At 32.7% G+C, this 12,857-nt stretch overlaps 1 protein-coding gene across 4 annotated transcripts in view; it reads right to left on the bottom strand.

The window, feature by feature from the left end:
* Positions 1 to 10,229, bottom strand: part of LOC116852340 (type II inositol 3,4-bisphosphate 4-phosphatase) — a 24,358-nt gene extending 14,129 nt beyond the window's left edge. The window contains exons 1-4 of one of the 4 annotated variants that reach the window (XM_032832605.1): positions 9,735 to 10,229; positions 9,603 to 9,668; positions 8,615 to 8,793; positions 6,035 to 6,127 (exon numbers count right to left, since the gene is read on the bottom strand). In XM_032832605.1, coding sequence (XP_032688496.1) covers positions 6,035 to 6,127; positions 8,615 to 8,732 — 211 coding nt within the window. In that variant the 5' untranslated portion in view covers positions 8,733 to 8,793; positions 9,603 to 9,668; positions 9,735 to 10,229. The remainder of the gene's footprint in view (positions 1 to 6,034; positions 6,128 to 8,614; positions 8,794 to 9,602; positions 9,669 to 9,734) is intronic. The other 3 variants (XM_032832603.1, XM_032832604.1, XM_032832606.1) reach the window with 3 other exon arrangements.
* Between the last annotated feature and the right edge of the window lie 2,628 nt (positions 10,230 to 12,857).

Here is a 12,857-nt window from a genome sequence, read left to right as displayed (position 1 = left end):
TTTCTGGGTAGCGCTAAAAGTAAGGTTAATACAGTTAAAGAAACCCTCGAAAATAGTGATTCCCATTTTGAAAAATCACTATGACCTTGAAATAACCTTGAAAATCGAGTTCAAGGTCAAGATCAGAGTACAGATAGGTGACCCCCTCGGCCCCCTTTAACATTTGTCTGAACCAATTTTACGTATTTGGCTTAGGTTCCGATATATTCAATTGGGAAATCAAAATTCGCAAACCTGACCTTCATTCGACCTTGCCATGACCTTGATTAACATATCATTTTGAACGTAAAATTTCCCGCTCTTTTCAAATCCGGGGTCAAAAATAGGTGTTCCCATTTCAAAAAATCACTTTGACCTTGAAATAACCTTGAAAATCGAGTTCAAGGTCAAGGTCCTTGGTACCATTACGTGACCCCCTCTGTCCCCTTCAAGTATCTTTAGGTTTCTAGTCTATTATCTTGGTTGCTGTGGCTACTTTTTCAATTGATGTGTTTTGTTATCCCCATATTGTTTTATTATCCCTCATTTGTTTTATTATCCCCATATGTAAGGTTATCTTGTAAAATTAATGGTAGATTGCAATAACATGCTTAATAAAATATGTAAGCTTGTAACCTACTCATAACCTTACTACAATGTTCGGTGCTGTGAGGGATTTATCAAAATGTTATCAGAATATTTTGACAACTTAACAAATAATATTCTAATAACATTTATAATATTCTTAAAATCATACAAGAATACTCTTTCCAAATATTTTCTGTGCATAAAAATCATGTTAGAATATTCTTCGAATATTCTGTGATGTTTTGATAGAATATTCTGAAAACTTAACAAATAATATTCCAATAATATTCAGAACATTCTTTAAAACCATATAAACCATATAATCATATAACCATTTAACCATATAAGAATATTCTTTCCGAATATTTTCAGAATGTTTTGTGTTGTCTGGGTATATGCATAACACACACGCACGCGCGCGCACGCACGCACGCACGCACGCACGCACGCACGCACACGGTGTATACCTATGAAATACGGATTTTCCTAACAGATGGTGCTACACATACGTTCTTACGCGTGGAGATTTGACATATATTGTATTTTGTTTGGCTACTCCTAACCTACAAAACCATACATGTGGAAAATTGTGAGTGTAAATATCATAGTCTTTTTCTGCTTTGAAAATGTTGAATTTTGTACCAAAAAAAGACCATTTGCGGGAGGTTTTGATTCATTACTTCCTTTTGAAGAAAACTGCTGCTCAAACTTATCGAATATTTATAGAAGCTTACAGCGGACATACACCATCTTATGATACCTGTGAACGTTGATTTAATCGATTCAAAACTGGTGATTTTGAAGTAAAAGACAAGGCTAAGGGAAAACCACCGAAAAAATTTGAAGATGCAGTATTGCAAGCATTGTTGAACGCAGACTCTACTCAAACTCAATCACAATTGGGGGAAGTATTAAATGTGACTCAAAAAAATGTTAGCAAGCGTTTGCACGCGATGGGAAAAATTCAAAAAGAAGGAAAATGGGTACCACACGATTTGACTGAAAGACAGATGGAGAATCGAAAAGTCCAGCGAACTCCTGCTGAAAAGACACCAACGGAAGAGTTTTCTGTATCGAATCGTCACAGGTGATGAAAAATGGATATATTTCGAGAATCTCAAACGAAGAAAATCATGGGTTGATCCAGGCCAACCATCAACATCGACTGCAAGACCAAATCGCTTCGGAAAGAAGACAATGCTATATGTTTAGTGGGATCAAAAGGGTATTGTTTATTATGAACTTCTCAAATCTGGTGAAACGGTTAATGCTACTCGCTACCGACAACAAATAATCAATTTGAATGCATTGATCACAAAATGTCCGGAATGGGCCCAAAGACATGGAAAAGTGATTTTGCTACATGACAATGCGCCGGCCCACACCACAAAAGTTGTCAAGGAAACTTTAAAAGAATTGAATTTGGATGTGCTACCTCACCCGCCGTATTCGCCGGACATTGCTCCTTTGGACTATCATTTCTTCCGGTCGATAGCGCACGGATTGGCTGAGCAGCACTTCGCTAATTTCAAAAAAGTGAAAAAATGAGTCGATTCATGGTTTGCTTCGAAAGATGAAAGTTTCTATCGTCGCGGAATCCATCTTTTGCCAGAAAGATGGGAAAAAGTTGTAGCGTCGAATGGCGCATACTTCAAATAGCTTTAACCATTCACTTCAAATTAACATGTGTTTTTCCTTACAAAATCCGCATTTTATAGGTATACACCGTGTGTGTGTGTGTGTGTGTGTGTGTGTGTGTGTGTGTGTGTGTGTGTGTTGTGCATGCGTGCGTGCGTGCGTGCGTGCGCGCGCGTGTGTGTTATGCATATACCCAGACAGCACAAAACATTCTGAAAATATTCGAAAAGAATATTCTTATATCATGTCTAGATATAGCTTCCGGAATGGAGCCGTGTCTTGAATCAGCGATATGCCGACGTTTCGCAAACGTTGCAGTTTGCATCATCAGGGCTGAGAACTCTGATACTGAGCTCCCTTGGGTAAAGGTAGTCCTTATATGCCCCCCTCCTCCCCTTTGTGTAGATGGTGTTTAGGGAGTAGAGGACGAGGCTTGAATCCAGCCAATCAGCGTATTTTAATTGATCAGCTGATCAATTAAAAACCGGGAGGGCAGTATGCCAAATAGAATTTACTTGCATATCTTTGTCTCGGTTGAGGTTATTGGGATGTTTCAAAATTTCTAGACCTTCACGACCTCAACCGAGACAAAGATATGCAAGTAAATTCTATTTGGCATACTGCTCTCCCGGTTTTTAATTGATCAGCTGATCAATTAAAATACGCTGATTGGCTGGATTCAAGCCTCGTCCCCTACTCCCTAAACACCATCTACACAAAGGGGAGGAGGGGGGCATATAAGGACTACCTTTACCCAAGGGAGCTCAGTATCAGAGTTCTCAGCCCTGATGATGCAAACTGCAACGTTTGCGAAACGTCGGCATATCGCTGATTCAAGACACGGCTCCATTCCGGAAGCTATATCTAGACATTGTATCAATGGCCGTGAAAGCCTCAAATCTAGTATCTAATATTCTTATATGGTTATATGGTTATATGATCATATGGTTTATATGGTTTTAAAGAATGTTCTGAATATTATTGGAATATTATTTGTTAAGTTTTCAGAATATTCTATCAAAACATCACAGAATATTCGAAGAATATTCTAACATGATTTTTATGCACAGAAAATATTTGGAAAGAGTATTCTTGTATGATTTTAAGAATGTTATAAATGTTATTAGAATATTATTTGTTAAGTTGTCAAAATATTCTGATAACATTTTGATAAATCCCTCACAGCACCGAACATTGTAGTAAGGTTATGGGTAGGTTACAAGCTTACATATTTTATTAAGCATGTTACTGCAATCTACCATTAATTTTACAAGATAACCTTACATATGGGGATAATAAAACAAATGAGGGATAATAAAACAATATGGGGATAACAAAACACATCAATTGAAAAAGTAGCCACAGCAACCAAGATAATAGACTAGAAACCAAAAGATACTTGAAGTTCTCGAGTTCACGTCCGACTAGTACTGAGTAAATTTTCGGGTGTGAAAATAATTAGAAATCAAATAGAAGAGCTAAACATCATTTAAAATCAACATAAACTGAAAAATTAAGATATATCATATAAATTATTTTGTTATTAATTGTTAATATAATGTTCCATACAAAGTTTCTGTAATGTTAATGGAATGAGTACGGACGAATATTTTCATGTTATTAGAAGGTTAATGGCAGGTTTATTAACCTCCGTATAATGTTACTGTCTTACAATTTAAAGTTGCTATATTATGGCAATATTAATGTGCTGTGAGGGTGATTAGAATATTCGTAAAATATTTTGTAGAATATTTATAGGACATTCATAGAACATGACTTTTTGTCTACTTCTAACGTTCCATTGAAGATTCACAAGAATTCCGAAGTATTATGTGAGAATATTCTAGGAATTTCAAACATTCTCCGAGATTATTCTATGAACGTTCATAGAACGTGTGTGTGTGTGTGTGCGCGTGCGCGCGCTTGTGTGTATATAATATATATATATATATATATATATATATATATATATATATATATATATATATATATATATATTTACGTGTACGTATAAAAATATTAAGTTTCAATAAAGTTATAGATAATAATTATAGTTATTTATAATAATAAAGTTATAATTCAAAATTAAAAAAGGTGGCAAACGTAGATTGTCTCAAAAAATATGATTCTACGCGGAAGTTAATAATGCAAAGCAAAATTTTTTACTCAGATTTAAAAAAAAATACTGAGAAAAATAAAAAAAATTCTTCTGGCATTACTAATTTTTCTTAAAAGTTAATACATTTTAAAATAATTTAAGTCGGAAGTCCACTTATGCAAAATTAACTAAGTTAATTTAAAAGTTATTAACTTTTTAACTTAACTTTTAATTGATTACCTAATCCTGACAAATTATTACTATAGTAGAAACTAATAATTTTACAAATAATTTTTACAAAAACAAAAATATGTAATGTAACAATACAACTTTTTTTAAAGTTTATTGAAATTTTGTCCATCGCACGCGTGTGTGTATAGTGCGGACGTAATCCGTTTTCCTGTACAGCAGTAACATTCCAGCAAAGATGATGATATTAAATGATGTTAAAGATGTCACTAATACGTTATCTGGCATCATACTATACTGTTACTTGGCAATTTTTGAAAAGAACTCCTCTGACAATAAGCTTTAATTGAATGAAGAAAGTAAGAATTAAGTAAAAAAGTAAGAAAGTAAGAATTGAATAAAGAAAGTAAGAGAATTTTTTTTAATTTTTTACGGAATATTTTAATAATGACGCGTAAATGACGCTCCTTGAAGACGCGCCCTTTTGAAAGTGGAAATATCTTCTCGTGAGACTAGCTGCCCTTACCATCGTTCAATTATTAAGTTTTCGTGTAAACCTTGATCTCTCCTACCTCCTCGTCCTTCCCATTAGGATCAATAAGATCGATACGATTCTAAAGTACGAGTGTTTGCGTTATATGAGAGCTATATTCTAAATAAAATTACTTTTCCCATGAGGTACGTAAATACCCTTTGTAATCCACTATAAATATATATAATTTTATGGACATTTAAAGCAACGTCTCTTTAATATATTTTCCAATTGAATTTAAAGCAACGCATATCTCGTAATGCACGAATATTCGCAGATTAAAGTGCCATAGTTTTTTATCGTTTCTATAAGAAAAGTTTCTATCTAAATACAGATATATGCATAACGTGCAAAGCATTATTTTTTAACATGCAATCAACCCCCGATTCGCTAAATGTTTTTCTGTAACGTCGCTTGTCAAGTGGTGCAGATTTTATACTTAATTCTTTCGGCAGAATCGAATAATCGTATAACTTACATTTTTTGTGTATTAATTAATTGAAAACTCAAGTACAAACATATAAAGAACGAAACAATTTAAGTAGCATATCAATATTGAATACACATTTTTTATTTTATTTTGATAAATCGAGGGTCGAGATTTTAGCACAAATACTTTACATGCACTACATCACTTGCATCACTGACGGAGAATAAGAAAATCGAAGAAAGTTAGTAATTTCTATAAATGGAAGTTATGATCATATATTAGCCATGATTACGTATTAGATCAAATATTAGTGAGTTCTAATTGTGTCCAATAATTTCCGATTTTTACATCATTTTAATGTGTCCGATTAAATGCGTGACCAATTCCATTAAAGCGTGCATCTCATCGCTCTTGCAAATCTCTTGTGAATGTAAAAAATACATCCGTTAATAACATACGTTAATTAAGATCAATCAAGTCGCCTAAAGGTGTGTTAATTAGGTAGAAATTGTGATGAAAATGTAAGGCTTCCAATTAAAAACATATATGTGTGTATAGAAAATGCTCTCGAATGATGTACCTTTGCTCACGCCGGCTGTAACGCAATTGAGGTCTCGTAGACTCTTATGCGATTTTCCTCTTTGATTTTTGTTCTCTGGTTTTTTACCTGTACCTGGAAATTGCACGAGGCTAACTGACAGCTGCCACAATGACATTCCAAGTATACACAAGAAAAAAGAAAAGATGAGTGACCTAATTTATATTTTCTTGCACGATGACGTCACGACACATCGATTTACAATTTACGCTGATTCCATATGAAAAAAAAATGAAAATTTGCTGACCTCTTTTTATCAGCTGATTCATTTACATATCGTTACAAATAATTATTATATCATTATTATATAAGTAATCGTGCCTTATCATATCGATTGCCGATAATTATCAAATGAAACGATTACAATATAATTTTCATACGTTTCATGTTATTTGCTGTGTATTATTCAAACATTTTTACTTTAACACTCAAATATTTTAATAATATTCATATTTCAAATAGTATATATAACATAATCAACAATAGTATATATAACATATGATCAACAAAATCTCTTTTTTGGATGGATACAGTGATGTATATAGTAATTTTTTTTATATTAAATTAGAAAATGTAAACACATTTTTTCTATCACCCATAATTTTCCAGTGATGTGATTTTTAAATTTTAAGAAAATTGATTTCCTCTATATGTATATGACATAACTTACCTAATTCGAAATATAAAAACTACTGATTTTCTCTGTTATATCTAATTTGTGATATCTCTTTAAAAAAAAATTCAATTCTTATCATATTTTATCATATCTTAATTGACAAAAATTTTTAATCTTAAAATAAAGTTCTGGTTTAGATAACCGAAAAATAAAAGGTTTTCACGAATTTCTTTCAAAGAGATAAAGATATCAATATAGAATTTTAATCATACTATTCATCATTGTTTTAAATATAAAAAAAATTATTTTAAGTATACAATTGTTTAAAATATGTTTACAATTGTTTTAAGTTGTTCTAAGTATGCAAAAATTAAAATCTTGTTCAAGTTTTTTGCTGAGCATGGTGTCGCCAAACATCTCTAATGAGTAGACAATGTTACAGCTTGTGTAATAATCTAAAACGAATGAAACAAGAAAATTTAAAAATTACATTAATTTTGCTGGGTGATAAACCTTATTATATGTGGAAAATTGAAATTTAACAAAATAGTAATATTTCGAAGTTACAAGTTATTCTCTCTTTGTCTTCTCCTCTCCCCCCTCTCCCTCTCTTCTTTTCCCTCCCCCTTCTCTCTTTCCATTTCTTGTTTATTTACTGTTTTGGAAAAATAATAATTTTGGAAATTTTCCAGAAGATTTAGATTTATCCACTAACAAATTTAATACACATAGAAAAATGAGTATACTTGACTCAAATTTATTAACACAACCAGATTTATGTGTGAACTAATCATACTGTTTTTTCCATGCATTTTTTAAATTTTCTTGTCCCATTTGTTTTAGATTATTATACGAGCTATAATGTTCCCTATCTTAGAGATATCTGGTATATTTTATATTTCAAACAATGATAAATAATATGATCAAAACCTTATATTGATATCTTTATTTTTTTTTATTTGTAAAAATTTCCTTTTTTGGTTACCTAAAGAAAATCTTTACCCTCAATAAATTTATATAAATATATTACTTATATGAATATATTTATATTAGATTTTACAGAGAAACATATTGCTTATATGAAGGAACTTTTTACAGAAGAGATACTTTGTACTGATAACTACTCAATATAACAAATTTAAATTTAAATCAAATTATGAATTGCATGAAATGTCTATATATGATATGTTAAATCTTAGACGATCGTCGCTGAAGAAAACTGTGGATGATAGAGAAACTATGAGTTAATTTCCGAATTCGCGCGCGATGAATAGAAAAAAACATAAAAAATACATGAGAAATTCCATGTGACAAATTACTATTAACCAGTATTGATCAGATAGACACAGCTCTTTACTCTCAATGTCTTTATGAAGTCCATTGATACTGCCATTACTTAATGTACAACAAAAAAATGTTTCATTTCGTGCAAAGCAATACTTCAATATAAAAAAATAAGGTAAAATATCAATGTCTCTGCCGTTATTATCAGGATATCGAACCGCTCATAGCACAGCTTGCAGAAATCTCTAAACTCTACTTCGTGCAACACATTCTTATCATACCTACGTTTAATATGTATTACACTGCTAACGATGTGTATACGTGTTAATAATAAACGGCAAGCTCTAATCAATAAAACAGAAAATACTCCGAATTATATTAAAAACAATGGTTCCTCTCCTTATCAAAACAAAGCTCCAATTGAATGCAGCCTTCTCTTACTCATAACATGTAGCAGTCCGAATAAGATGATGGGCTCTACATTAAACACCAAACAAGGAATTTGTACATTACATAAGTTTATTGTCAAGCCTCGGACATGTACAATATAAATAAGGGATAGTCATGCATCGATTTGTATACTGCAAAATATGCTGAGTTTATCTTTATTTAAATGGATATCTTGTGTATGTGTGTGTGTATTGAATATTATAAGCACTCACTTTCTGTTTTGCGAAAGAAGCCTTCCTGCCGCTCTCTTACATACAGGATACCTTCCTTTTCGAATTTCTGTGAAGGCTGAGTAGCTAGTGTCAATAATTCTTGCTTGTTGAATCTCATTTTGTATAGGTGACTACACTATCATATTTACAGCTTCCCTGGTTTACTTATCTTTTATATACTGGAAGTAGAGTACAAGATTCATTAGAAAGTGTAATAATACTATTGTTATATATGTCACAATCTAGACTTTTAATCTATTGAATTGATAAATTTGGTAGTAAAATAATTAATTTATATATTAAAGCATGTTTATATATTAAAGCATGTTCATATTTTTACAGGCTGCATTTCAATATTCACTGTCAGCACTGAATCTATAACTCATATATAAAATAAATGTCTCAATGATTAAACTAATCAAAAATACAGTTGTATATTTTTATTAATAAATAATTAATGGGATTACTAACGAAATTAATATTTATATAAAACTTTGGTGTCAGCGACCGAAAAATATGACAGGAAATAAAATAATCAATAAATATCAATTATAACCTTAATGAGATATTAGATAATCCTGTATGCAGTAGTAATTGAATTACAAAATGTATCATATCCCAATTACCAAATAATACACACTCAATGATTGAATGCTCAATAAATAATATTACAGCTAAATATATAAAAAATATCTTTTAATAAAATTTCAAAGAGCCTTTTAGAAATATAAATATATTTTTAATGTTTCAATCATTAGAAGATATTCAATTCCACGACATTTACTTTAGTATAAATTTTCAAACTTATCATTTTGATGACACAATTACAATGTGTGGTGTATTACAAAATTGCATTTTAAATTGTCACTAGGATGCTTTAAACAGTAAGGAAAATTTTATAATAAGACGTTTGTAAAGTAAATTAATGAATTGGAGGTTAATCATATGTTGCATATGCTTTTGCAAGAAAGGAAAATTATGCACGTACCATTTTTACACAAACTGGTTACCGTCCGCATTCCCTTTCGTCCACTCTCACTGACAGCGCGACACGCTGGAAAATCAAGGCATTATGTTAAAATCCGAAAGACAATTGACATAAAAAATGCATTTTACTCACGCGACGCCTGTCAATGCTATATTTAGCACAGACGAAAATCCATAATCCGCTTGCGATTTTCGCGGGAATTCGTCGTGACTGAAACTTCTGTCAAAAATCAGATGAGTTTCCCATTGCTATTCTCAGAATACCGCTGATCTTCGCGACATCAGCGGAGCGGATCAATTTGAAATCGACGTGACACACGCACGACATGGAAAATCAGTCAGCCTGAATTAAGAATGCACGCCCGTCGATTCTTGAGAATGTTTAACACATTATGAATGAAAAGCTATGGATAAGGTGTGAAAGGCAAACATAGTAATGCGGTGACATGTCAAAAAAATATTGACACCCCCAGTAACATCGAACGGATGATAAACGACAGACAAACGATTGTGCGCTAGGTACAGGCTACGTTCGCTTTGAGCGCTTATGTGCTGTGAGCATCGGTTAGGCGATAATTTCCTGAAAAGTGGAGGGGATAATGTTGGTCCTAAGGAACATCTCTACACGATATAATTTAAAGGCCTGTTCTTTGTCAAGCCAGCGGCACACGGTGCTTGCTTTCACGGTGGATTGCTTGCTGGATGGAAATACTCTGTTCTGATTGGTGCATTTCTGAAGATGGATGGAAATGCACCAATCAAAACAGAGTATTTCCATCCAGCAAGCAATGCAGCACGAAAACAAGCACCGTGTGCCTGACTTCACTGTATTGCTGAATTGGTGCAATAAATTGAAGTGAGTATGTTTTCTCACTCTAACCTTTGCATTAGTTCAGCAGTGCAGTTACAAAAAACAGATCATTAAATTATATCGTATAGAGATTTTCCTTTGTACAAACATTTTTCTCTCCACTTTTTGGGAAATTGTCGCCTAACCGTATCATTCTATCTTCTTCCCTAATGAGCGATAAAGATAGAATGACGCTTATAGCGCGTAAGCGCCCAAAGCGAACGCACCCACAGTGTTGCCAGGTGGTTGAAAAATTTGGCGGTAGATAGCATATTAAAAAGCGGTAGATTTAAAAATTAAAACGGTAGATCTTTTATTTCAGAAGTTTCGTAAAATATAAGATATAAAACTGATAGTTAATAAAAAAATATTCTAATTATAAATAATACGAATGCCTAAAACAACTCAATAGCAAATAAAAGAGAAATTAAATTTATAATGGAAAATATACTCGTATTTTTTCTATAATCTTTATTTAGTCTCACTGAATATCACAAATTTTGTATAAAACTGGTAAGCAGAAAAAATATTCTAATTATAGTAAATAATACGGAAGCCAAATGCGGGATGGAAACGTAGAGTTCCTAGGAACTTTAGTAGGAAACACGATAACATCGCTCACAATGGTCTGGCAGTACTAAATTAGAATAGCGGAAATAATATGCTGTTTCAAATGTAATTTTCTTACTTGTAATTGTGGTTGTTGATGTATTTTATGATAAGTTTAATTATCTTTAGTTATTTTAAGATACATTCGCGTGCAAACAATTACCTAGACTTTGAAGTTACTAGCCTAGTTATAGCACTTTAAGGCCGGTATTTATAGTCAGATCTCATATTTAATGGCTCCTGCACACAGGACGCGGTAATGCTTACCACGTGGCGGAAGTTCACGCGACAGCCAATCAATATGTTGTTTTTCCGTAAAAGCAAGAAGGTTATTACGAAAAGTCCCTAGGAACTCTACGTTCCCATCCCACATTTGGCTTTCGTATTATTTATTATAATTAGAATATTTTTTCTGCTTACTAGCTTTATACAAAATTTGTGGGAGCGGTGCACTTGAACACGATGCATTTGGACACAGCCAATCACAGCACCCTGTGATTAGAGACATTTGTATGGTCCCTTGGAACAGCGACTTGTGATTGGACTGTGTCCAACTGATATACACCCAAAATTTGTGATATTCAGTGTGATATTCAGTGTGACTAAATAAAGATTATAGAATACGAGTATATTTTTCATTATAAATATAATTTCTCTTTTATTTGTTATTGAGTTGTGTGCAAAAGCCATAATATCATCTTAAATACTATCTTAAGATATCATGAACCAATCACAGAACCGTATTCGCATTTTAGATATTACTTAAGACGAGGTTTGTTCTTTCGACCTGAACTGGCTGCACTAGTTCACGAAGTTTGCACTAATGCGTTCTTTCGATCAGAACAGTGCAAGAAAATGTGTTCTTTCGAACAGTGCAGGCTGAACTAGTGCAGCGAGTTCAGTGAACTGACTGCCCTAGGTCTGGAGGTAGAGCAAGCAGTGCAGGGCAGCTCACCGAAAAAATTTAAATTTGTATCTATAACCTGTAAAATCGGTATACCTAGTTGACATTACGTAGAAGAAATAATCCGACGACGGAATCTATAAACAGTAAGTAAATACTTAAATATATAATAAATATATAATGTAGATAAATATATAATAAATATATAATGTAGAATGACATAAAAGAAGTATTTAGAATGTTATCCAAACCACAAAATGTTATCCAAAGCACAAAATATCCGAAAGACATCCTGGGAAGGCTCTTAAACGTTTTTTCGGAGGGATTTTTTGTATGGGTATCCAACACAAAACAGTTTTTAAAAGAAATAGGATTGTTCAACAAAACAAAATGCTATAAGTGCGAAAACATGACCATAAATTGATCTATGTTATTTAATCCAGCCATGTTGTCCGCCATCTTACACTGCTCTAACTTGCTCTTACCCGTTCTTTTCAGACCCATATGTATCTTTGCACTGGTCTGCACTATCTTGAACTTTCTTCAACTAGTACAGTTCCAGTGCAGCCCTAGGTCAGGTCGAAAGAACAAACCTACGGTCTTGAAATAAGATTCGACCATGAATACCAGCCTTAAGATCGGAGGAGGAGGAGGTTGGCTCCATGGGCCAAAGGTTTGTTCTTTCCAGTTGAACTTTATAACGTCTCGGCCATATTTTTTACAACTATTATTACATATATTATTTACAACTATTACTAGTAATATCCACAAGAAGCCAATTCGTATGATTTTATACGTTATCCATATATATATATATATACAGGGTGTTCGGAAAGTACCGGGACGCCCGAATATCAGGAAAAATATAAGTTTTACAAAAAAATGTTTCAGAC

The sequence above is a fragment of the Odontomachus brunneus genome, unplaced genomic scaffold, assembly GCF_010583005.1.
Source record: "Odontomachus brunneus isolate Ranch 3 - 2012 unplaced genomic scaffold, Obru_v1 Obru_scaffold_217, whole genome shotgun sequence".
NCBI classification, from domain to species: Eukaryota; Metazoa; Arthropoda; class Insecta; order Hymenoptera; family Formicidae; genus Odontomachus; species Odontomachus brunneus.
The sequence above is the reverse complement of the archived record's forward strand: the minus strand, read 5'-3'. Positions and strand labels throughout refer to the sequence as shown.